General features: G+C 41.4%; 1 protein-coding gene across 1 annotated transcript in view; it reads right to left on the bottom strand.

Moving 5' to 3' along the window:
- Positions 1-27,802, bottom strand: part of abat (4-aminobutyrate aminotransferase) — a 177,728-nt gene that overhangs the window by 130,999 nt on the left and 18,927 nt on the right. Inside the window, exon 2 of the mRNA XM_043711576.2 lies at positions 4,082-4,212. Within this exon, the coding sequence (XP_043567511.1) occupies positions 4,082-4,151 (70 nt within the window). The 5' untranslated portion in view covers positions 4,152-4,212. The remainder of the gene's footprint in view (positions 1-4,081; positions 4,213-27,802) is intronic.

Here is a 27,802-nt window from a genome sequence, read left to right as displayed (position 1 = left end):
GACCTAAGGGGCAACTTTTTCACGCATGTGTATGGAATGAGCTGCCAGAGGATGTGGTGGAAGCTGGTGCAATTGCAACAATTAAGAGGCATTTGGATGAGTATATGAATAGGAAGGGTTTGGAGGGATATGGGCCGGGTGCTGGCAGGTGGGACTAGATTGGGTTGGGATATCTGGTCGGCGTGGACAGGTTGGACCGAAGGGTCTGTTTCCGTGCTGTACATCTCTATGACTCTATGACAAGGTCCATCTAGCGTGGTCCGCAAAACCTCTTTTCCTCCCTCGACAGAATCTGTCAGCCTAGCCCCAGAAATAACCCCACACTTATATGGCTCCCATACTCCACGCTGGCTTCTTGGGGGCTGGATGCAATTCTAGTAGTGGTCGTGATTCCCATTGGCACTGCTGGGGCAGGAGTGCAATCAGCTGTCTGATTGTTCAACAGATCTCGGATGGCAATGACAGTCTCACCTTAAACCCTGGGGCAAGCTACACCTGTCCATCATTAACCCCAGGGGGATTGTGGGAGCCTGGTGCCACATAAACCCCAGCCCAGAAAGTCATATAATGGTTACAATGACGAAAAAAATCATTTGGTTCATTGTGCCCTTGCCAGCTTTCTGCAAGAGCAACTGAAATAGTCCAACATTTCCATCCTCTCCCCGTAACCCTACAAACTATTTCTCGTTGGAAAATGATCTAATTCTCTTTGTAAACCCCTCTTTACTATGCTCTCAGCCAGTGACTTCCAGATTCTATCAGCTCACTAATTAGCTTTACCTCGTACTGCCTTTAGTTCTTTTCCTAGTTACCTTACAACAGCAAAATGGCTCTGACTCTCAAATCTTCCACCTGTGGCAACAGTTTTATTCTATCTGTTTTGTCCATGCCCCTCATGAATTTGAATACCTCTACTAAATAAATACTGTTATCATCTAATATGGTATGAAGGGATATCTGAAATCTACATATTTTCCTTATCAACTTTTTCAGAGGTGTTCATACACACCTCAGGAGCAGGTGGGGGTTGAACCCAGGCTTCCTGGCACAAACAATTGGGAAGACAGAGCAAAGTCCTCCTGATGGCTTCTCCCTTCAGATTACCCATTTCTCATTCTGATTGGACAAGGTCTTTCCTTTGATAAATCTGGTTCATGAGCATCATTATCAACCCAGTTATGGGTTGGAGTGGTATCAATGAGCTGGATTCTAACTGGAAACATCTCACTTTCCAGAAATGATACAAGCCTTACCTGCACATGTACCCAGGTATCTTTAAAACAAAACTCTTCTTCCATACACCAATACTTCCCTTAGATGCTGAAACTATACATCTTAAACTAAGTATTATGAAACATATTTACCTCTACATTAACAGACTTTAAGAAAAATCCAAAAAGACAGGGAAAATTAACATATGCTTCCAATTCCTAGTGGAAAATGCAATATAAAAATGAGCTAAGTGTAATTTCATATCTTAGATGTCCATGATCTATTAGGTAACTTTAATATGAGGAATAAAGACACATTCCCAACATTCCCATGCAATCTAGTCTTGGACGAATGCCATCCATTGATTTCAGAGAGGTCTGCCAAACCCATTGGGACCTTCATGAAAGCATAGGCAGTGCTCTTTGTTCAGGTGAATATCTGTTTCAACAGGCTGTCTATTAAGTCAACCTAAAGATAGAAGAAATATGACTAACATGAATATATAATTGAGACATGGCCACACAATGAAACAGAAAAAGAATGGGTTGTCACCTCTGAGGCCCACAATAAAAGAACATTTCCTGACATGGAAACATATCCGTGAAAGAGGTTTTATTAGTGACCTCAAGTTATTAGTACATTATCTTCTAACCTGAAATTGTCTGGCCTCAATGAGAGAAGGTATGATGAATTAAACCTTAATTATTTTATTTGCATCACTGGACTATTTGCTGAAGTGTGCTTGAGGAACTCCATGAACTTTGGAGTAGTATCAGAAAAAGTTACAGTTGTGAACTAGAGGCAAATTTTCCCATTTAAAGATCGTATCTTTTTATTTTTCCATATTTTTGATTGTGGACTGAAATGGGAAAAAGCTGTTTTAAAAGCTAAGGATTGTTAAAGAATTATTGTGCTTTTCAAAAGCAAGTAACCTGATACTCATTGTAAGTGCGTTTTACACAGTTGTTTGTGCTAGCAGTGGGGGAAGGTCGAGTTATAGATGAGTTAGAGTGTGATGCATGGACAGTTGACTGGCAACAAACAGCTCAATTGGCTGGGCCTGTTTTCTCTGCAGCATCGGAGACTGAGGGGTGACATTACAGAGGTTTGTAAAATCATGAGGGACATGGATAAATAGACAAGGTCTTTCCTCTGGGGTGGGAGATCTAGATCTCGAGGGCATAGGTTTAGGATGAGAGAGGAAAAATTTAAAACGGACTTAAGGGGCAACTTTTTCACGCAAAGGGTGGTGCGTATATGGAATGTGCTGCCAGAGGAAGTGGTGGAGGCTGGTACAATTACAGCATTTAAAAGGCATCTGGATGGGTATGTAAACAGGAAGGGTTTACATGGATATGAGCCAAGTGCTGGCAAATGAGATTAGATTAGGTTAGTATATCTGGACGGCATGGACGAGTTGGACCAAAGGGTCTGTTTTAATGCTGTACATCTCTATGACTACTGTCCAGTTATCAATGACAATGGGCCCCTGCCTGGTGGAGGTGATGTGGAAGTGCTGGTGTTGGACTGGGGTATGCAAAGTTAAAAATCACACAACACCAGGCTATAGTCCAACAGGTTTATTTGGAAGCACTAGCTTTCAGAGCACTGCTCCTTCATCAGGTGGTTGTGGAGCCGGTTCTAACAGCTTATTTATAAGATCAAATACAATAATGTTCAAAATAAACCTGGCAGCTCTGTATTTCTCTGATCTCACCAGTTTCTTTGGGTTGGGTGTTGTAGCCCACTATAGCTGCTTTTAGTGACACTCAAGATGATATGCTATGTAGGAAAATGCAGCAAGCATTCTATGTTAACAGTAAAACTCAACAGCCAGAACCATATAATCCCTTTTTGGTCCATTTTTTTTGCAGGAGGATTATTGATCTGAAAATCTGGAACGCTTCCTGCTCTTCTTTGAATATTGTCTTTACTTGAACCAGAGAAAAGCAGAAGGAAATTAGGGCTCACGATGTCTCTTGTAAGGATAGTGCAATGTTGTGAAATGTTAGAAATAAATTATTCTGAAATGTAGCAAGTTCTAAGTATAACAGTAATCTTCTCAACAGCACAGAGTCTTTGATGTTATCTCAATTTACATCAGAATTTAGTTGAGCTGAATTTATCTTCAGCTCAATTACTGCTACTCCTTTAATGAGTTCTTCAACTCCCTCCCTTTAAGACTGAGCCTAAAACCTACCACTTTGATCAAGTTTTATTCCCTCACCCCAACCTCTCCTTCTGTTGAGATCTGTTGCTCAAACATCTCGATGAAGCAATATATGTTTTGCGATAGGTGCTATTTTAAAGCAAGTCATCACAACATTCTTAATTTTCTTCACCATTAAGAGCAGAATTTTATGACATTGAAAAGTTAGGCGCAAACAAATAAATTCGATAGTTACAAAAACATTTGGTATCCTTTCTTCCAAATCTACCAAATAGTCACTTAAAATGTAAAATAATTCATAAGCTTAAAGTAAAATTAAACAGGTACTAAAATGTGTCATATAGTATACAGCAGTCAACAACAGACTAGTGTAGCTGTTGTATTATATTGAGTTCTTGCCCATTTTAAACCATTCTATTACTACTCTTGATCAACTAACAAAATGTGCTGGGAACAAAACACTTGTCTTTTGCTGAAAGTATTCATGTTGTCATTTCTTGTGTTTTGCATATAGGTCAGTTCAGCTCTGTAATTAACCATGAGACAGAAAATGCAATCTCTGGAAGAATGAATAGTTGAGATATCCATTGTGGCACACACCACTGGAGTGACCATCTAAATGTTGAAGCTGGAAGAACTGTAAATGTCAATTAGTTAGTTCCTATATAATTCCTTAGGTCTAAATGACAGAATACTCACGGGGCAGTGAAAACTTTATGTTCTGCTGCAGTATGTAAGTTAGTTGCCGAGAGAGGAGAGTGGAAGCCATCTTAAATTTCAAGGATTGAAGGTTCACAGGAAATGCAACTTAAACTCCCAGCCAATAGTTCCTGCAGAAGAGAAAACAGACATCAATTTAGGAGGGACTCATTAAGTTATCTGTATTGCACTGAAAGATTTTCATTTTCCATTCATGTTACTTTGCTGCTGTTTGTGCTACACGGCTTTGTGCCTCAAGCAGTTCTACTAATAAAAACTTTGCATATAATTCCTATATTAGAGAAAACAAAGTAAATTACATAACCATGCTGTTCAGTGGCAGCCTGATGCTAAATGCATCAATTTTATGTTTTAGGCAAGAATGAAATTGGAATTGCAGTCATATAAACCTCCACATTAACAATACATTTATAGAAAAGCCTATGACAATTATTTCCATCAATGCACCAGAAGTTGTTTTGGCTTGTTAAATAATCAATTTTTTTAACAACAATAAATCAGAACATAATACGTTTTATTATTTATAGCTAATTATTAAAAATGATGGTCATCTTGTCAAGTTTTTTTTATCCATTTTAGTATAACTATACATTTTGTTCACACAAGGATGATGTAAATTAATATAATATTTTCAAAAATAATTAACTGAGGCAAGTCCTCAGTGAAGAACAAATAAACGTCAATCTTTGGTGAAAAGGAAAGGCAATACTTTCGAATTAATCATTAGGGATATCGAAGGCACAGAAAGAAATACCTTTTCACTTTAGCCATTTAATTTTAGAAGCAACATTCCCAGTGAGTTGAATTCTGAATGAACCTCCTTCTACTTTGTCCAAACATTGCTTTCTACAGACTGGGTTGGGAGGATGTAATTGTCCCCTGTGAAATCCTGCAGCCTGGCTCCACAAGTGCATTCCACGAAGCATAGTGGGAGCACAAAGGTCTGGCAGCCTTTGGCTCAAGTTGAAAGAAAAATTATATGCCTAATGAACCCTTGTATACTGCTTCAGAATGACATTACCATTTCCAAGAATGACTATTAGATTATTAGAAAACTAATATTCATGCAGCAGTAATGATTAATCCAGATTGCTTCAGTAACCATAGCTTCAAATCTGGACTAATTAATTTATTTCTTTCACACATTCAACTCAAAATTTCCAACCTAATTAATTAATGAATGATCTAATGGTGAAGGTGCTTCTTAAGGACAGCAATCATATACAATTGAATTTTACCTTGAGTTTAAAAAGAGAAGAGTGGGTCCAAGACTTGTATATTAAACTTAAATAAGGCAATTACAATTTGATATCAATTACAGAAACATGATTGCATGACATAGATTGGGATGTTCCGTCTCACCTCCGCCTCCAAGCTTACTTTCACAATCAGGACTCCCGCCCACCTTCCGAGGACCCCTTCGCCCACCTCCAACACACTGCATCCACCGGGACACCCCGCGCTGGCCTATTACCTGCCCTCGACCTCTTCATTTCCAACTGCCGCCGGGACATTAACCGCCTCAACCTGTCGACCCCCCTCCCCCACTCCAACCTCTCACCCTCACAACGCGCAGCCATCCAATCCCTCTGCTCTAATCCCAACCTCACCATTAAGCCAGCGGATAAAGGGGGCGTAGTGGTAGTCTGGCGCACTGACCTCTACACCGCTGAAGCCAAACGCCAACTCGAGGAAACCTCTTCCTACCGCCCCTCGACCATGACCCCACCCCCCATCACCCAACCATCATCTCCCAGACCATACAGAACCTCATCACCTCAGGAGATCTCCCACCTACAGCTTCCAACCTCATACTTCTGGATCAGTGGTGCTGGAAGAGCACAGCAATTCAGGCAGCATCCTTGCCTGTCCTCGGATGCTGCCTGAATTGCTGTGCTCTTCCAGCACCACTGATCCAGAATCTGGTTTCCAGCATCTGCAGTCATTGTTTTTACCTCTTCCAACCTCATAGTCCAGGAACCCCGCACTGCCCGGTTCTACCTCCTTCCCAAGATCCACAAGCCTGACCACCCTAGCCGACCCGTTGTCTCAGCATGCACCTGCCCCACTGAACTCATCTCTACCTACCTCGACACTGTCCTATCCCCCCTAGTCTAGGAACTCCCCACATACGTTCGAGACACCACCCACACCCTCCACCTCCTCCAAGATTTCCGTTTCCCCGGTCCCCAACGCCTCATCTTCACCATGGATATCCAAACCCTCTACACCTCCATCCGCCATGACCAGGGCCTCCAAGCCCTCCGTTTTTCCTCTCCAGACGTCCCCAACAGTACCCTTCCACCGACACTCTCATTCGTTTGGCCGAACTGGTCTTCACCCTTAACAATTTCTCCTTTGAATCCTCCCACTTCCTCCAGACCAAAGGGGTAGCCATGGGCACACGCATGGGCCGCAGCTATGCCTTCTCTTTGTTGGCTACGTAGAACAGTCGATCTTCCGTAATTACACCGGCACCACTCCCCACCTCTTCCTCCGCTACATTGATGACTGCATTGGTGCCACGTCGTGCTCCCGCGAGGAGGTTGAGCAATTCATCAACTTCACCAACACATTCCACCCTGACCTTAAATTTACCTGGACCATCTCTGACACCTCCTTCCCCTTCCTGGACCTCTCCATCTCCATTAGTGACGACCGACTTGACACTGACATTTTTTACAAACCCACCGACTCCCACAGCTACCTGGATTACACCTCTTCCCACCCTATCTCTTGCAAAAATGCCATTCCGTATTCCCAATTCCTCCGCCTCCGCCGTATCTGCTCCCAGGAGGACCAGTTCCACCATAGAACACACCAGATGGCCTCCTTCTTTAGAGACCGCAATTTCCCTTCCCACGTGGTTAAAGATGCCCTCCAACGCATCTCATCCACATCCCGCACCTCCGCCCTCAGACCCCACCCCTCCAACCGTAACAAGGACAGAACGCCCCTGGTGCTCACCTTCCACCCTACAAACCTCCGCATAAACCAAATCATCCGCCGACATTTCCGCCACCTCCAAAAAGACCCCACCACCACGGATATATTTCCCTCCCCACCCCTTTCCGCCTTCCGCAAAGACCGTTCCCTCCATGACTACCTGGTCAGGTCCACGCCCCCCTATGACCCACCCTCCCATCCTGGCACTTTCCCCTGCCACCGCAGGAACTGTAAAACCTGTGCCCACACCTCCTCCCTAACCTCTATCCAAGGCCCTAAAGGAGCCTTCCACATCCATCAAAGTTTTACCTGCACATCCACTAATATCATTTATTGTATCCGTTGCTCCCGATGCGGTCTCCTCTACATTGGGGAGACTGGGCACCTCCTAGCAGAGCGCTTTAGGGAACATCTCCGAGACACCCGCACCAATCAACCAAACCGCCCCGTGGCCCAACATTTCAACTCCCCCTCCCACTCTGCCGAGGACATGGAGGTCCTGGGCCTCCTTCACCGCCGCTCCCTCACCACCAGACGCCTGGAGGAAGAACGCCTCATCTTCCGCCTCGGAATACTTCAACCCCAGGGCATCAATGTGGACTTCAACAGCTTCCTCATTTCCCCTTCCCCCACCTCATCCTAGTTTCAAACTTCCAGCCCGCACTGTCCCCTTGACCTGTCCGGACTTGTCCTACCTGCCTAGCTCCTTTTCCACCTATCCACTCCACCCTCTCCTCCCTGACCTATCACCTTCATCCCCTCCCCCACTCACCTATTGTACTCTATGCTACTTTCTCCTCACCCCCACCCTCCTTTAGCTTATCTCTCCACGCTTCAGGTTCTCTGCCTTTATTCCTGATGAAGGGCTTTTGCCCGAAACGTCGATTTTGCTGCTTGTCGGATGCTGCCTGAATTGCTGTGCTCTTCCAGCACCACTGATCCAGAAATAGATTGGGATGTAACTAATGACAGGTATATGGCATTTAGAAAGGACATAAAGCTGGGAAAATGGTGCAGTGATGGGCCTGTTAATTAATGATATTAAATTCAGGTAACAAGGATGTAAAAGCTTTTGGATAGTGAGACGAGTCACTTTTAGGGAGTGGTGTGTATAACCTCTCTCACAGTAAGTACACAAGATGTAACGTAAAGGAAAAACAGTGGGAGCTTGTCAGAATTATGCGGTGATAATCATGAGGAACTTTTTATGCTATAGATAAACAGGAAATAGCAGATGGATACAGGTAACCTAGATGATGAGTTCATAAAGTTTCTGGCTAATTTCTTAAAACAACATATTCTGCAGCCAACTAGAGAACAGGCTAAAAATGACCTAGTATTGTACAGTGAGGTAAGATGAATTAATGTCCTCATAGTGAAGGCAAATCCAGGTGGCAATGATCAAAAAAACTGAATTTTACAAGCAGTCTGAGAGAGAATAAGGTGGATCCAACACTCGTAGTTTAAACCTAAATAAGGGCCATTATAAGGGCATCAAAGTGGAGATAGCTAAAGTGAACTACATCAAGGAGTGCATTAATAGAGATTCAACGGCAGGCATTTAAGGGGATACTTTAAAATACACAGAATAAATACATTCTAACAAGAAGAAAAATGTCCAAGGGAAGGACCTACCAACTGTGGTTACCTAAAAAAAATTAAAGATTGCATTAAACTGTTAAGAAAAAACAAATTGCTCAAAAATGGTTGGCAGGTGAGAAAATTGGACAGACTATTTTAAAAAAGCAGTAAAGAATGAGTAAAAGATTAAAAGAAATGCAAAATTACAGTACAAGAGAAAGCTAGCTAGAAATATGAAAACATTAGTGAGAGTTCATATTTTAGAAAGAAAAGAGTTAACAGAAGTGAGTATCGGAACTATGGAAAGTGAATCTGGGGATTAATAATGGAAAATAAGGAGTTGGCAGACAAATTAAACCGATTATTTTCATCAGTCTTCATTATAGACGATAAAAGTAACAACTCAGAAATAGAAACTCAAGATAATTACATTTACTAGGTACTGAGAAAACTGTCAGAGTTGCAGATTGACAAGTCCCCAGGTCCTGATGGACTTCATTCTCGGGTCTCAAATGAAATGTCTAGTGAGATGACTGTCATGTTTAATTTTCAAAAATTCGCTAAATTTGGGGAAGTTTCCATTATGTCAGAAATTTGTGAATACAACTCATTTGTTCAAAAAAAGGTGGATAAGTAAACAAAAACTATAAACTAGTTAGCTCAACATCTGGCAGAGGGAAAATCTTAGAAGTGATTATTAGGAAAGATTATAGTAGGGCACTCAGAAAAATTCAAGATAATCTGGCAAAGTCAACACAGAAAAGAAGAAACTGTAATAAACATTTGCAGATCTTGCTTTGCTCTCAATAAACGAATAAAAGATATATGAAGATCAGTCACAAGGTTAAGCAGAGGAAACATTTTTATTGGATAAGAAACCTGTTCGTGCAAAATCTTATGAATGTATTCTTAGCAAAACAAGTGCAGACACATATACATTTCTGATAAAAGGTTCCTCAAATTTCATTCTTCACATGCTTTTTTTGCTATAATGTATTTTTTTTAAATCCTGTAATGTATATTTTAATGCTTATAATGGATTCTATTTTACAATGTTTACATCCAGTCTCCATTTCAAACATCCTCAGCGAGGTACAAATTAAAATTGATCTGCAATATCTGTCAGGCTGTGTACACACTGCAAAAGCAGTATTGATGCTTCCCACTTATGCTCTGTACTCCAAATGCAAATTCAGTCTAAATACTGTTTAGATCTTGAGTTGTGACTCAACCCAAAGAAAGGAGATCGTCTGATCAATATAGTTTCACTCAACCACCACAGAGGCAATTCACGCTATGGCACTCCATTTACATTATGCATACAGTAATATATGGGCAATCTCGAATCAGACCCTCACTTTACATTCTGCCCAATTTTCCTTTCTAATGATTTCAGTGGACTTCATCATCATCTGAAGTCAAAATGACTCAAAAGACGTTAGCATTGGAACAAAGCCAATACTACAGTTATGTTAATAGTAAAGAAAATTTGCTGTAACTGTTACCAATTTTGTGGAAGCACCAAGCTAAATTTACACCTAATATTTTAACTTACAATCCTGTCCAATCTTAACATTTCTTCAGCAAATGCTTTGAAGTTCAGGGGACTTCCAAATCTTGTGAATGATGAGTCCACCAATTCTGCAAAGAACATTTTGTGGATACCATGCTTGATACAAAAGGATTTATACTAATTAACAGGGCATATCAAAATAAAAATAAAGGATATTTCAAGAAATGTGGTGCAACTGCTTTAATTCAGTCTACGAACTTCAGTGAGAGAGATGAAGGAGCTGCAGTTTTTTATGACTTACACTGTGAACACAGTGTGCGCTTTATAGAAGGAACATTAGAAAATGTATTAGAATATATATAAAAAGTGTCACTAAAATACAAAATTACAAATATAGGGTTTATATACAAAAATAATTCATAATTATAGACAGCAGACATAGATGGCAACTATTAGCATTTCCCAGTTAGTGATCATCAGCACGTTTGTACATGTGAAGCTAAATTAGTTTCTGTATTTGTGAATGTGAATGCGAGGCATTCACCTTTACAAACAACATTTACAAACTATACACAATAAGTTTAGTATTAGCACTAATTGGCTTTAGCTTTGCAATGATGTTAAATTTGTTCAGTCTATGTTGATTGTTAATATTAAAATGGACCAAGATTGGTACACAGCTTTGTTAGAGTATGTTTGCAGTGTTTCAATCTCATAATGATAAATGGTAACATGAACTGCATTTTCAGAGGACAGAGGGGTGCACAAGGGGTGGGGAGGCTTTATCCTTGCCGCTGATGTGTGCAGAGAACCTCCTAGTGATAGGACCCTCCCCATTCCTGCCCTTTTAGAAACTGTTCTTTTAAAATGGGCTGCCCAAGCTGTCTTAAGGCTTTTCTGGTGTATTCTTTTGGGATTGACTGAGTTCTCCACTAACTCGCTGGAACCCTAATCATTTACTTACATATGTCGGACAGACTGCCCATCCACCTTCTACTGGGGTTGGAGGGAATGGCATGTTCTACATACCTCATATGCATCTCATCCTGCCAAAAATAACTCAGCAGGAACATGTAAAATCCAGTCCATGTTGTCAGGTTTGGCTCAGTCAGCAGCATTCTCACTTCTGATCAGAACATGGTCAGTGCAAGACTCCCTTCCAGACATTTCAGCACAGAAAAAGCCTAATCTATGGAAATACAATACAGATGAAGGTGCTATCTTTTGGATGAGGTGTTAAAGCGAGAATAGCTACAGAAGATCACATGGCCCTATTGCTAGTCTACAACTACTAAGTGATTTGCACATTAGCTGAATGAATGCAAAAGAAGTACTGCACGAACTTCTGTATAAGGAAAGTATAGAGCTTTACCAAAACAAAATCAGAGTAGAAGGTGGGTTTTCTTTTGTTTATTTGAATCAAAACAAGTTGAAACTCTACTCAATCTGCAGTGCCATGTATTATGTAGTTACAAGCAGGCTTTTATGCCTACACACCAAGACAAAAGTGAATCGAGCACTGTTTGAAGTTCAAGTTTATACTGCTGTAGTGTAGCGGCAGTGTTTTGTTAAAGCTGTTATCTTTAACCAACATTGTGTTAGTAAGAATATAAAACAGTCAGTCTGGTGTAATGCCGCTGTTTGATTAGAAATCCCATAGACTCAGAGTCATACAGCACAGAAACACACCTTTCAGTCCAACTCATCCATGTCGACCAGGTATCCTAAACTGATCTGGTTCTATTTGCTAGCATTTGGCCCATATCGCTCTAACCCTTCCTAATCACGTATCCATCCAGGTGCTGTTTAAATGATGTAAATGTACCCACTTCTATCACTTCCTCTTGCAGCTCAATCCATGCATGTACCACCCTCTGTGCGAAACAGTTGCCCCTCAGATCCCTTTCAAATGTTTCCCCTCTAACTTTAAACCTATGCCCTCTAGTTTTGGACTCTCCTACCCTGGGATAAATGTCCTTTGCTATTCACCTATCTGTGCACCTCATGACTTTATAAACCTTTATAAGGTCATCCCTCAGCCTCTACGCTCTGGGGAAAAAATGTCCCAGCCTATTCAGCCTCTCCCTAGAGCACAAAGCCTCCAACCCTGGCAACATCCATGAATTTCCAAAGGGGGAATAGCAAAAGTTTTAGGAACCCCTGGCTCAGGCATTACCTGCAAAGATTTTAAATCAAGTATAATCAAGTATTGTGTGTTTGTGTACTGTATATTTTCTCTTATATACAAAGTGATAGCATTATATTAAATAACTAGTTCTCAAGTTATGAACATACATTTAAAATTGCTTTTATGCCATCAGCTTCTGAGCTAGTTTTTTTTTTGGAAACCTTTTCTAAATTGGCATATTTGGATCTTGAGAGTGGGAGGATTTAATGCATCATTTTAAAGGGTAGAGATAGTACACTGTACAAATCTGTATGAAGGACTGCCAAAAAAGACCATTTAGGTGTGCTGATGTAAAGCAGATTCTGGATGTTTGAGAAAAAGCAAGTTTACAGATGAAATCATCTCCATTCGACATTGTTGGTAGTCTGAAAGCATAAGACTACCTGCTTTGTCCATATTGCTGCATTGACCACAAAAGCAGTTGTCAAGACATAAAGACAAATGCAAAATACAAATAAAAATTGGATATTTAGGAAATACTCAACCAGGTGTCAACCTGGTGAAGCTACAAAACACGACTACCGGCATGCCAAACAGCATAAGCAGCAAGTCACAGACAGAGATAAGCAATTCCACAACTGTCGGCTCAGATCTAAGCTCTGCAATCCTGCCACATCTAGTCATAAATGGTGGTGGACAAATAAGCAATTCACTACAGAAGAAGGCTCCACAAATATCCCCCGCCAAACACATTAGTGCAGAAGATAACGCTGAAGCATATGCAGAAATCTTCAGCCACAATGCCAAGTGAATGATCCACCTCAGCCTCCTCCAGTAGTCCCCAGCATTACAGATACCAGTCTTCAGCAAATTCAATTCACTCCATGTGATATCAAGAAATGATATTCCAGCAATAGTACTGAAGACTTGTGCTCCAGAACTTGCCATTCCCTTGTTCTAGCACAGTTACAACACTGGAATCTATCCAACAATGTGGAAAATTGCCCAATATGTCCTGTAAATGAAAAGCAGAACAAATCCAACCCCATCAATCTACTCTCGATCATCAGTAAAGTGATGGAAAATATCAACAGTGCTATCAAGCATCACCCAGTCAAAGCAGCACCCACTCAGCAATAACCTGCTCAGTAATGACCAGTTTGGGTTCCGCCAGGGCCACTCAGCTCCTGACTTCATTACACCCTTGGTTCATACATGGACAAAAAATCTGTTTTCCAGAAAGGAGTGACAGCATTGACAAGTGTGGCATCAAGGAGACATGGCAAACTGGAATCAATGGGTATCAGGGGTAAAACACTCAGCTGCTTAGAGTCATACCTGATATACAGGAGATGGGTCATGGTTGTTGGAGATGTATTCTCTGCTCCAGGACATCTTTACAGGAGTCCCGCAGTGTAGTGACCTAAGCCCAACTATCTTCAGCTGCTTTATGAATAACCTTTCCTCTTTCATAAGGTCAGAAGTGAGGATGTTCACAAATATAGCACAATGTTCAGCACCATTTGCGACTCCTCAGATACATTTGAACATGGACTGCTTCAGTAACAAGATTTGGTCAATATCCAGGCTTGGGCTGACAAGTGGCAAGTAGCATATGCACCACACAAATGCCAGGCAATGATCATCTCCAATAAGAGACAATCTAATCACCACCCCTTGACATTCAACGGTATTCCCGTCAATGAATCCTCTATGATCAACATGCTGGGGGTTACCATTGACCAAAAACTCAATTGGTCTTGTCACAATAGACACAAGAGCAAGTCATAGGCTAGGAATACTGCAGCAAATAACTCACCTCCTGACTCCCCAAAGGCTATGCACCATCTACAAGGCACAAGAAGAGCGGTGTGATGGAATACACCCCATGTGCCTGGATGGGTGCAGCTCCAACAACTCTCAAGAAGCCTGATACCATCCAGGACAAATCAGGCCATTTGATTTGGCACCACATTCACAAGCATCCTCTCCCTTCACCACCAATGCTCAGTAGAAGGAGTGTACACTATCTACACGATGCACAGCAGAAATTCACCATTGATCCTCAAACAGCACCTTCCAAGCCCATGACATTTTAGAAGTGCAGCAGATATATGGGAACACCACCATCTTCAAGTTGCCCTTGAAGCCACTCACCATCCTGACTTGGAAATATATCAAATTTCCTTCAGTGTCACTGGGTCAAAATCCTTGAATTCCCTCCGTAATGGCATTGTGAGTCAACCTACAGCATATGGACTGTAGTGATTCAAAGCAGCAGAACACCACACCTTCTCAAGGACAACTAGGAACAAGCAATAAATGCTGACCAGCCAGTTATGTCCATGTCCCATGAGTGAATAGACAAAAAAAACTATAGGTACAATGGCATCATCAGACAGGGATAAAAGATATTAGCTCTGCTTCTCTCTGCACCGATTCATAGACTTTCAGTCAGTGAAGGTTCAAGACAGATTACCTCTGTTACATTTACATTGCTAGCTTCTTGTTGACAAGAGCAACATACATGCACAGTGTACTTAAAGTTACAAGGATTTTGCACAGATTAAGAAAAATGCATTGATAGCCTCTACTTGGCTCTTGAGTGCTGTATAGATTGTAACCTTTTGAGGATCTGCTTCAAAGACCTCCAAAGAAGCAAACCAATTCCAATTACATGGCTAGAGAGCTTCTGCGCAAAGGAAAAACAAGTGGCAATAGATACCCATTGGAACATTTGGGTCATCCATGTTTGTGTTCTTATATAAATTTACATTTCAATATGAGGCAGAGACTCGAAGGATAGCAAATGGGTGAAGGCTTCCTCTTTTCTAATCAATGATCACTGGGCTAGAAGAAACTTGTATACCAAAAGGTGATGGTGGAGATTGCAAGATCTGGAAAAACCTCCATGCAATGTCCCCCTCACTCCAGTCCCATCCCACAACTATGGATAGTCGTTATCTATTCCTCAGCGTAATTCTCTTGATGTATAGATAATACATATTTAAAGAAGTTGATCAGATTCTGGCTCCAAGAACACGAGACCTTAAATCACCCAAATATATAGTTTTTCTCAAAATTAAAAGATTCACCTTTTGGTAGTTACTGTAATTCTAGGTTATCTTTTCATTATACCATTGGATTGTGACATCAATGTTAATCTGAAATTACTGCTAGTAACACAGGCACCTCATTGCATTTGTAGAATACTCCGAAGTAAATCTATTTTACATATCAAATATCAAACAGTATCATGCCAATATCACCAAAAGTAAATTCAGTGATCAAAAATTTACTGTTTTATTGTGACAGTCAAGAAGCAAGTATTTCTATGCTAATATACTATATAATAAAATATGCATCTTATCTTTTAGATTTATTAAATACAGCCCTGTGCGATGCATTCTCTCACCTATGTGGTAAAATCCTGAGACTGCATTTGGATAATAAAAACCACATAAATTAAGGTGTCGAACATCGGTATTTTCTAAAGGGACACATCCAAAAAAAACACTGGAAAACAAATTCAATATATGATGTACAATAGCTTCAATGTTACTGGTTCCGGTTATGAATCAAAATTCACAGTATAGAGAAATTTAGTACATCGTATCTACATCACAAACACATTCCACTGACACGGCATATTGAGGACTCCAAGATACCTGTCAAAATTCTATTCTATGATGCATCAGAATAACATTTCATTTTCTCACACATATGATTGCATAGATAAGTATTGCTTCGGTAGTGCTAACTATGGATGAATTAAGATTTGTTAAGTATTGAGTAAATAGTGATTATACCCCCAACATTTTTACAGATTCAGATTTTCCAGACAGAACAGGTAGAGGTATTCTGAGGCATGTGATAAATCAATGCGAAAAAGCCATTGTGATAATTGAAACACTTACATGTCCACTGATAATGCAAAATCACTGAATATCAAATATATCACTAGATCCTGCAAAAATGTTTATGCTATCACCTGATTTTGGATTACTCCTGGTTAAAATCTGTTAAAGCTAAGTGACAGAAAAGCATTGCTGCTGTTCGAAAAGATACAGCAGGCTGCTTTGTATTCAAGCTGTGTACACGATTCCTGTGCTGCTGGGAAACGATTTAACGGAGTACAATGTAATGGCTTAGAAAATTATAACACAAGCAGCACACTGAGACGGTTGCTGTCATCCTCAGATGAAGTGCAGGCAAGGAAAGAAATCAAAAAACTGCATAAGACATGTCAGAAAAATTCCTCCATCAGCAAGAGAACTGGGCTTTATCTTTCATAGGTATATTTTGGAAAAGTGTAACTATTGAGACAGATATCTCTGCATGCCTTGCGATTACACATAGCTCATTAAAATGTTAATTAGCTTCAGTTTTCACAAGTATTAAACATTTGCTGTTAATTCTGTTAGCAGCTTCAAAACAAATTCCAGGCTTATAAAACAAAACTTAAGAAATGAAAGCAACAAAATTCTCTTATCTTGAAAAACAGTAGGCACATAACTCTGTCCCTTCATTAGCTTTGAGCCATAGAGGAGTATAGCACAGAATAAAGCCCTTTGGTCCATTGAGTTTACACCAAAAACAACCATCTAGCTATTCTAATTCCATTTTTCAGCACTTGGCCCACAGCCATGTATGCCTTGGCATCATAAGTGCACATCTAAATACTTCTTAAGTGTTGAGAAAAGTTTTGCTCTCCTATCCTTATAGGCCGTGATTCCAGATAGCCACAACACTCTGGGTAAAAAAAAAATCCTCCCATCTCCCTGAACCTTCCTTCTGCCCCTTACCTTAAATCTTTGTATCTGGTCATTGATCCCTTCACCAAGGGGAAAAGTCCCTAGCTTATCTATGCCATTCATAATGTTATACATCTCAACCATGCTTCACACTCAGTTTCCTCTCCTCCTAGAAAAACAAACCCAATCTATCCAATCTCTCGTCATAAATAAAGTTCTCCAGCTGGGTAATCTCCTCGGGATTCCAGAACTGCCTGTTAGGTTAGATATCAAATGTTTTCATTCAGCCATAATGGAAGAGCCAGCCTATGGCAACTGCTGTTAGAGATAAAATTTAGCTAGTTCCAAGTATTCAGAGGATTGTGCCATGAAATGCAACATAGCAACAAGTGATTTTTCAGCAATACAGGTGTTGTGCTTGCTTAAAATAAAACATTCACAACATGAACACACTTTTGGTGCTAGCTAACCTGTGCACCATTTAGTTGACGGTGTAGTTCATTTAAGGAGAGACCACCAGAAGTATTCAGAGTAGGCAGACTGTAACAAAGATAGTCCTGTTATGCTGATTTGATGGCAACTTTGCAATTTGGAATCCACCTCTAAGGTGGTTGTTGTGTTTTTTGCTGAGTTTATCAAAGTATATGATGATTTCCAGAATTGCTTCAAGTTGCTGAAGCCAAGTGGTGAGTCATGCGTTGCTGAATGTTGTCCTGAAATCAAAGATTCTGTACACAGCACTTGCTCCCACTCATCGATGTATCCCCCTTGCTCTATAGTAGGAGAGAACAATGAACACAAATAACACAAAGCAGGGCAAGGTGATTGAAGAAGGTGGAAGGAAAGGGTTCACTGTAGGAGGCTACATGCACCCAGCAAAACTTGGGGAGCAAAACTACGGTCTCAATGGAGAACAAGGATGGCATTGACAATAAAGCTGACTGTGGTCATGAACTTTTGTGTGCCTGGCTCCTTCCATGCTGGATCTGATGATATTTCAACATCCCACTGTTTGCTGTGTACTGTTATGTGTGGGGTGGGGGAAAATGGGGGAAGGGTCAATGTGGCCCTGTGTTCCACAAGACCTAAATACATTTAATTATCTCTTGCTAGAGAGAAGCAGTGAAGAGGAGACTGTAGTGTTACAAGATTACAGGCTACCTCATGATGCATGGTAACATTGACTGCTTGCAAACCACTTTGTGGGTATTATGCACTAATGCTGTGATCCATCAGATGGATTCCTGAAAGGAATTCCTCAGTGTCCAGCTGGTGTGTAATCATATCTAACTTACTTACTGATTTTGTTTAATTGTTCACTGAATGTGGATACAGTTGGTAAGGCTGGTCTTTGTTGTCCATCCCTAATTGACCTGAAGAATGTGGTAGCAAATTGTTTTCTTAAATAGCTGAAGACTTTAAGCAGTGAAAGTGGGTTTGGTTGAGCTTAGCAGGGAGAGTTTGGTTGAACTTTGCAAGTTAAGTTTGGTTGAGCTTAGAAGGAGTGAATTTGATTAAGCCTAGCAAAGAGAGTTTGATTGAGCTTACCAGACAGAGGTGTTAGACAGTCTGTGGGTTCACAGCCACATAGAAAGACAAGTATCAAGGTGTGAAATCACTGGAAGCAGTAGGTGATCGGCTGCTGAGTATTTCCAATTGATCATATTTACTAGAGTAGTTCAGTTAAGTCGAACATTTATGGACATAATAAAATTTTAAGTACAAACAGGCTCAATGCATTATTTTTAATTCAGAAATAAATGCTAATTTGTTCATTGAAATGCAATAAAAATAGCAGGTCAGATGATGTGTTGCTGCTGCAGTATGTAGGAGAATGTGGATATCAGTGAGATCCAAGGCAACCACATCAACAGTAAGCAGCGGCAGATTGAGGAGGTTTAGCTCAGAGTCATTGAGCTGGATGTTGAGCACAGACAATATGATGCATCAGGAAATGGGAACAGTATCAGAAACCAGCCACACTAATTAGGCAGTTAGAAGTTAGCAAACTTTCCAAAGCTCTTGAATATCAAGAAACAAAAAGGAGGGAGGAAATTAAAACAATTAACATTACCAGGGAAAAGGTACTGAGAAATGATAATGTCTAAATGTTAACAAGTCTCCAGGATCGAGTGGCCTGAATGCTTGTAGTCTAAAAAAATTGTAACACCATTGATTACGTTGTCACAATATTTTTAGATTATGGAAGGATTCATGTTGATTAGAAAACAGCAACTATAACACCTTTGTTCAAGAAAAAAGGGAAACAGGCAAGAGGAAACTACAGGCCACTTAGCCTAATAGCTGCCATAAAGAAATTGCGCATCCATTATTAATTGTGTTTTTATGAGATATTTGGAAATTTAGAATAGGTTTAGGTGAGTCAACATGTGAAAGGGAAATCATATTTAACTAAGTCATTAGAGTGCTTTAGGGAAATAAGAAGCAAGGTAAATAGAGGGAAACCTGTGGAGGTGGTGTACAGGATTTTCAGCCTATGATAAAGTGCCACACCTAAGTTACTGCGCAAAGTACGAGCTGACAGTGTGAGTGGTGATACCATAGCAGGAATAAAAAATTGGTTTGCTGGCAGGAAGCGGAAAATAGAGAAATGGATCAAAGATTCATAAGGCTTTTTCAGCACAGAAAGAGGCCCTTCAGTCCAGCATCTCCATGTCAGCTATCAATTCTAATTCCATTTTCCAGCACTTGGCCCATAGCCATGAATGGTATAGCATTTCAAGTGTTCACCTAAATAGTTCTTCAATGTTTTGAGGGTTTTCACCTCTACCATCCCTTCAGTCAGTGAGATCCAGATAGCATAACCATCTGTGTGAAATCCCCTCAAAACCTCCTTCTCCTGACCTTAAAACTGTGATTCCTGGTTATTAACCCTCTACTAAGGGGAAAAGCTTTTCCCTATCTACCCTCACTATGCCCCTCAGAACGTTGTACTGCTCAATCTATTCCTACCATAACCTTCTCTGCTCGAAGGAAAAATAACACCAGCCTATGTTTGGGTTTGCAGGTAGTGACTAGGCCTTAACAATGCACAATCTATAAAAATGACTTGGATGAAGGGATTCAATGCATGATTGCTAAATTTGCTAATGGCACAAAAGTAACAAGGAAATTAATTTATCAAGAGTAGGTGGAGAGAATCTGCAAAGGGATAGGTTAAGTACATTGGCAGCTAAAGTATTACGTGGAAAAATGTGAACTTGTCGAAGTTGACAAGAAGAATAGAAACTGCTGAAAATGTGTTGCTGGAAAAGCGCAGCAGGTCAGGCAGCATCCAGGGAACAGGAGAATCGACGTTTCGGGCATAAGCCCTTCTTCAGGAAGAAGGGCTTATGCCCGAAACGTCGATTCTCCTGTTCCCTGGATGCTGCCTGACCTGCTGCGCTTTTCCAGCAACACATTTTCAGCTCTGATCTCCAGCATCCGCAGACCTCACTTTCTCCTCAAAGAAGAGTAGAAAAGCAGTTTACTATTTCAATGGATATTGCAAATCCTGGTTAGATCTCATGGAATACAGAGAGAACTAGCCATTTGGATACAGAACTGGCTCGAAGGTATAAGTCAGGTGGTGATGGTAGAGGGTTGCTTTTCAGACTGGAGGCCTGTGACCAGTGGTGTACCACAAGGATTGGTGCTGGGTCCACTGCTTTTTGTCATTTATATAATGTGTCATTTGGATTTGAACGTAGGAGGTATAGTTAGTAAGTTTGCAGATGACACCAAAATTGGAGGTGTAGTGGACAGCGAAGAAGTACAAGAGGATCTTGTTGAGATAGACCAATGGGCTGAGGAGTGGCAGAACGTAGTTTAATTTAGATAAATGAGAGGTGCTGCATTTTGGAAAAGCAAATCAGGGCAGGACAAATACCCTTAATGCTAAGGTCCTGGGGAGTGTTGCTGAACAAAGAAACCTTGGATTGCAGGTTCAAAGTTCCTTGAAAGTAGATCACAGGTAGATAGGATAGTGAAGAAGGAGTTTGGTATGCTTTCCTTTATTGGCCAGAGCATTGAGTATAGACGTTGGGAGGTCATGTTGCGGCTGTATAGGACATTTACGTTAAGCCACTTTTGGAATATTGCGTGTAATTCTGGTCTCCTTCCTATCAGAAGGATGTTTTGAAACTTGTAAGGGTTCAGAAAAGATTTACAAGGATGTTGCCAGGGTTGGAGGATTTGAGCTATAGGGAGAGGCCGGGGCTGTTTTTCCAGGAGTGTTGGAGGCTGAGGGGTTTATAAAATCACGAGGGGCATAGATAAGATAAATAGACAAGGTCCTTTCCCTGGGGTGGGGGAGAGCAGAACTAGAGGGCATAGGTTTAGGGTGAGAGAAGGAGAGATATAAAAGGGACATAAGGGGCAACATTTTACACAGAAGGTGGTGCATGTATGGAATGAGCTGCCAGAGAAAGTAGTGGAGACTGGCACAATTACAGCATTTAAAAGGCATTTGGGTGGCTGTATGAATTGGAAGGGTTTAGAGGGATATGGGCCAAGTGGGGGACTAGATTAGGTAGGATATCTAGTCAGTATGGACGAGTTGGACTGAAGGATCTGTTTCCGTGCTGTACATCTCTATGATTCTATGGTGGTACAGAGGGATCTTGTACATCAATCACATTTAGTTAGTATACAACAAATACAACAAGTAACTATGAAGGCAAATGGACTGTTGTCCTTTGCTACAAGTGAAATTTAATATAGAAGTAGGAAAGCTTTACTGCAGCTGTACAGGTCCTTGATGACACCACATCTAGAGTACGGTATGCAATTTGATCTCCTTATCTGAAAAGAAGTATATAACACAATTGTGGTTTAAGCAGTTTTGAGAAGGATCACTTAGTTATTGTTGGGTTGAAGGGCTTATTTTACGAAGAAGCGTTGAATGCTTTGCTGTAGGTGTTTATCCATTGGAGTTGAGGAGAATGAGATGTGATTGTATCAACATATGTAAAATCCTGAGGAGAATAGATAGGGCGGATACCAGGAGGATATTTCATCTTGTGGGAGAGCATAGAACTAGGGTACATAGTTTAAAAATAACATTTCTCCCACTTAAGATGGCGAGCATTTTTTTTCACAGAGGGTCACTGATCTGAGGAATTCTCTTATCTGGAAAGCAGTGATGGCAGAGTCTTTGGACATTTTTAAGGGCGAGTTAGATTGATTCCTGATATTGAGGCTAGACAGCAAAGAGAAGTTGAAGTTACAAACAAATCTCCAGATACTGAATATCCTAGTTCTGCTCCAAATCCAAATTTGTACGTACATTTTTTTAAGGCATGTTAATAATGAGAAGGAAAGAAAATTAATCTAAAATGACAACTCAGAAAACTAAGATTACAACTCAAAAGCATTCTGCAATTCAATGGCTTGCTTTTTAAATCAGTAAATTTGACTTGCATTTTTTTTCAAATAAGTTTATGTGGTTTAAAAATATAAACCTTATTATAACGACTATGAGGCAACCTCTTGTATCTTGCCCATTACAGCCTTTAGAAATTTGGTTAGCTTTGGAGTCAAGCTGGCCCACTGGGGGACTGATGATGAACTTCCTGGGTGACAGACCATGAAAGATGGCATTTGAAAACGTTTTTCACCATGATCCTTCTGTCATGAGCTTCAATTTATCCTAACATTGCAGAAGTAAATAATTGTGTAAAGTGTTCTGAGAAATTTCAATGGAATGCCATATTACATAGATTCTATTTATTTGATTTGAAGTTTACTGGCATCTGTAGCAGATATTGATTTTTGTGTTGTGTAAGAATACATTTTTGAAAGATTACTGATTGATGATTACCATCTAAGCCAGAATCACCCAGACATGAAATGACCTATCCGAAGATGACACTTACGAAAGTAGCCACAACAACAGCTCCAGAATAAAATAAATTGTTTTGTGGTGTTACTGGTGCATGTTCATGTTAAAGCTACTTAACTGATTTTATCCTTGTTTAAATTCTGAAAAAGGACTGCCATCTCAAATTCGCATATTTGCAAATAACAATTAAGCACCACAGAAAATAGCACAAACTTTTCAAAATTAAGGCAGTAAAGATTTGATTGCAATTTATATCTTGTTCATACCCCATGCTATTAGTAATAAGGCACCTTCCTATTCACTGTCAGTTACCAGAATAACTATGTTTTGGAACCATTTAAATAGGACCTTTAAAGCCAATAAACAGAACTTTCTTCTCTTGTAAAATCTCTTAGATCAGTATAAAAATGCTTTCTTGCATATTTGCAAATTTCTGAATTCAAACTGGCCACTAGCCATGATGCTCATCACTTTTCAGCCCTTCTGTGCAAAACTTGAAAATTGGTGCTCAATAGAGAGTCTATGTGTTAACAACAGATGATTTTCTGTATTTGCTTTTTTGAGTTAATCATAAATACGTTCTAAAAAGATTTACAGTGTCCTTAAAACTGGTTTCAAAATGGCTAAAAGATCGCTAACACAGAGCCAACAGGGAACATCTTCCTTGCAGCTGATATTAAAATGTGTCTCACAGGGGAGAAGGACAACCACAAGACTACATACCCAGCAATTTATTGTTTCCTGTGGTGAGGTTACTGGGATCTATCACCAGAGACAGAATGACAGTGAATTTGAATAACAATGAACTGATTTAAGCAAGTAAGTATAGACTAAAGGTTGGCCATGTCTTGTTTGAGAAAATCACTTATTTCTACAAACAACAGAGTTCTCTGGATGTTGTCTACAAAACTGTGGTCAGGTGGTCAGCAGCAGAATGCATAAGAGAGTGGTTAAGAGCTATAATGAAGCAAGCTGGTTTAAACTCTGGCCTCAGTTAAAGCTGTTGGGACCTATGCTTCCCAGTGTTGACCAAATAAGTCAAGGGTTATGGTGGTCTCTAGGCATACTTGTTCGAAGAGTGTGGTGCTGGAAAAGCACAGCCAGTCAGGCAGCACCCGAGAATTGATGTTTCAAGCATAAGCTCTTCATCAGGAATAAGGCTAGTGGCCGAAGGAGGCTGAGAGATAAATGGGGGATGGGGGGCTGGGGTGAAGATAGCTAGGAATACGATAGGTAGATGAAGGTGGGGGCGAAGATGATAGGTCGGAGAGGAGGGTGGAGCAAATAGGTGGGAAGGAAAATGGACAGGTTGGACAGTTTAAGAGGGCAGTGCCAAGTTGGAAGGGTGGTTCTCTGATAAGGTGGGGGGGAGAGAAAATGAGCACCTTGATGGAATAAGGTGATAATATTGCAATGAGTGCATGTTTTACATTGAGTATTGGTACTTAAAGAGTTAAAATAAAGAAAGTTTTGTTTAATTAAGGTCTGAGTCAGTTCCTGGCTTTTTGTCTGTCACACAAGAGACTAACTCTTTTCAGGCAACAAGCTTTTCAGGTGATATTTACAGAGTCAAGGAGTCATACAGCATGGTCCATGTTGACCATAATTCAAAACTAAACCTGGGCTTGGCCCATATCCCTCCAAATCTTTCTCATTCATGTACTTATCAGTATGTCTTTTAAAGTGTACCTGCATCCACCACATTTTCTAGAATTTTATTCCACACATGAACCACTCTCTATGTAAAATGTTGCCTCTCATGTCGTGTTGGCCTTATTCCGAAACGTCGATTCTCCTACTCCTTGGACAGTGCCTGACCTGCTGTGCTTTTCCAGTACCATGCTTTTAGACTCTCAGTCAAACATATGCCCCCTAGTCTTGAAATCACATTCGGGAAAACACATCTGCTAACACCTTATCTATCTCATGATTTTAAAAAGGTCTGTAAGGTCACCCCTCAACCTCCTAGCCTCCAGAGAAACAACTCCCAGCCTATCCAGCCTCTCCCTGTAACTCAAACCTTCCTTTCCTGGCAAATATTCTGGTAAATCTTTTCTGAATCCTCTCCAACTTGATAATATCCTTCCTATATTAGGGCAATCAGAACTGGACACAACTCCAGAAGAGTTCTCACCAATGTCCTGTACAACTTGAACATACTCAAAAGTCTGAGCAATGAAGTCAAGCATGCCCAACACCTTCTTAACCACCCAAGGCTCTTCTTTTAATTGTATAAGACGAAAGTGAGGAATGCAGGTGCTGGAGATTAAAGTCAAGAGTGTGGTGTTGGAAAAGCACAGCAGCTCAGGCAGCATCCGAGCGAGGAGCAGGAGAGTTGACATTTCGGGCAAAAGCCCTTCATCAGGAATGAAGCTGTGAGCTGGTGGGGGGAGGTGAGATAAATGGGAGGGGTGGGTGGGGCTGGGGGAACATAGCTGAGAGTGTGACAGGTAGATGGAAGTGGGGGTAACAGTGATAGGTTGGAGAGGTGGGTGGAGCGGATAGGTGGGAAGGAAGATGGACAAGTAGGACTGGTTGGAAGATTGGATCTGGGATAAGGTGGGGGGAGAGGGGTGGGGAAATGAGTGAAATTCACATTGATGCCATGAAGTTGGAGGGTGCCAAGGCGGAAGATGAGGCATTCTTCCTCCAGGTGTCAGGTAGTTAGAGTGTGGCGATGGAGGAGGCCCAGGACCTGCATGTCCTTGGCGGAGTGGGAGGGGTTGTTGAAGTGTTCGGCCACGGGTGCCGATGTAACTACAGAAGTTCGGGACACCACCCACGCCCTCCACCTTCTCTAAGACTTTTGTTTCCCTGGCCCCCACAACTCATCTTCACCATGGACATCCAGTCCCTATACACATCATCCACCATGACCATGTCTCCAAGCCCTCTGTTTCTTCCTCTCCTGACATCCCCAACAGTACCCTTCCACTGACACTCTCATTCATTTAGCTGAACTAGTCCTCACTCTCATTAATTTTGCCTTTGAACCCTCCCACTTCCTCCTGACGAAAGGGGTGGGCAATGGGCACTTGCATGGTCCCAGCTTTGCCAGTCTCTTTGTCGGTTACGTGGAACAGTCCAGCTTCTATAATTACAGTTCATCAACTTCACCAACACATTCCATTCTGACTGGACCATCTGGACCATCTCAGACATCTCCCTCCCTTTCCTAGAATCTCCATCAACAGTGACTGACTCAACACTGACATCCTCTACAAACCCACTGACTCCCACAGCTACCTGGACAACACCTCCTCTCACTCTGCCTCCTGTAAAAATGCTATCCCTTATTCCCAATTCTTCCGCCTCTGCTACATCTGCTCCCAGGAGGACCAGTTCCACCACAGAACACACCAGATGACCTCTTTCTTTAAAGACCACAAATTCCCCTCCCATGTGGTTGATGATGCCCTCCTGTGCATCTTATCCACTTCCCGCACCTCCGCCCTCGAACCCCACCCTCCAACTACAAAAAGAACAGAACCCCCCCGCTCCTCACCTTCCACCGCATCAACCTCGGTATACATCACATCATCTTCCGCCATTTCTGCCACCTACAAACAGACCCCACCACCAGAGGTATATTTCCCTCCCCACCCCTATCCACTTTCCATAAAGAATGTTCCCTCCATGACTCCCTCGTCTCGTCCACGGCCCCCCACCAACCCACTCTCCCCTCCTGGCATCTTCCCCTGCCATCGCAGGAATTGCAAAACCTGCACCCACACCTTCCATCCAAGGCCCCAAAGGAGCCTTCCACATCCACCAAAGTTTCATTTGCACTTCCACAGATGTCATTTACTACATCCATTGCTCCCAATGTGGTCTCCTCTACATTGGGGAGACAGGACGCCTACCCGCACAGCGCTTCAGAGAACATCTCTGGCACACTCACACCAACCAACCCCACCGAACCGTGGCCGAACACTTCAACTCCCCCTCCCATTCTGCCAAGGGCATGCAGCTCTTGGGCCACTTCCACTGCCACTCCCTAACCACCTGAAACCTGGAGGAAGAACACCTCATCTTCCAGCTCGGGACTCTCCAACTCCATGGCATCAAGGTGGATTTCACCAGTTTCCTCATTTCCCCTCCACCCACCTTATCACAGATCCAACCTTCGAACTCAGCACCGTCTTCATGACCTGTCCTAGCCGTCCATCTTCCTTCCCACCTATCTGCTCTATCCACCTCTTCGACCTATCACCAAAACTCCCACCTCCATCTCCCTATCACACTCTCAGCTACCCTCCCCCCCCCCCCTCTCATTTATCTCACAACCCCTTGGCTCACAGCCTCATTCCTGATGAAGGGCTTTTGACTGAAATGTTGACTCTCCTGCTCTTCGAATGTTGTCTGAGCTGCTGTGCTTTTTCAGCACCACGCTCTCGATATTAATTGTATAAGTCCCGCCTTGTTTATTTTATCAAACTATTATGCCTCGCATTTATCCAAATTAAACTCCATCTGCAACTCCTCAGAACATTGAATCCAGTTGATCACGATCATCTTCTTCACTGTCTATATACTACCAATCTCAGTTTCATCTGCAAACTTACAGCCCATGCCTGCCATTTTCTCATCTAAATCATAAAATTCAAGGTAACCTTGTTTATTAATGGGTTGGGAAGGAGGAAAGCTATGAATAGGGATGAAAGGAATTTACTCTGATTGATGTTTGTGACTAGGAAATGTTCCCAATGGATCCTATAGGAGCTCAGCTGTTTGCCATTATCTATTAATGACCTGAATTAAGGAATAGAGATTAAAACAGCTAGGTTTGCTGATTGCACTAAGTTAGGAGGTATTGTAAATTGTGTAATAGCATGAAGTTACATTGAGATCGAGAGTCTCATGCGTGGGCAGAACACTGTCAGGCAGTGTTCTATGTAGAGAAGTGTGAAGACATCCACTTTGAGCCTTGGGAAGA

This window comes from Chiloscyllium plagiosum, unplaced genomic scaffold (assembly GCF_037043375.1).
Source record: "Chiloscyllium plagiosum isolate Xiang-an unplaced genomic scaffold, Cpla_swu_hap1 HiC_scaffold_20, whole genome shotgun sequence".
NCBI classification, from domain to species: Eukaryota; Metazoa; Chordata; class Chondrichthyes; order Orectolobiformes; family Hemiscylliidae; genus Chiloscyllium; species Chiloscyllium plagiosum.
The sequence above is the reverse complement of the archived record's forward strand: the minus strand, read 5'-3'. Positions and strand labels throughout refer to the sequence as shown.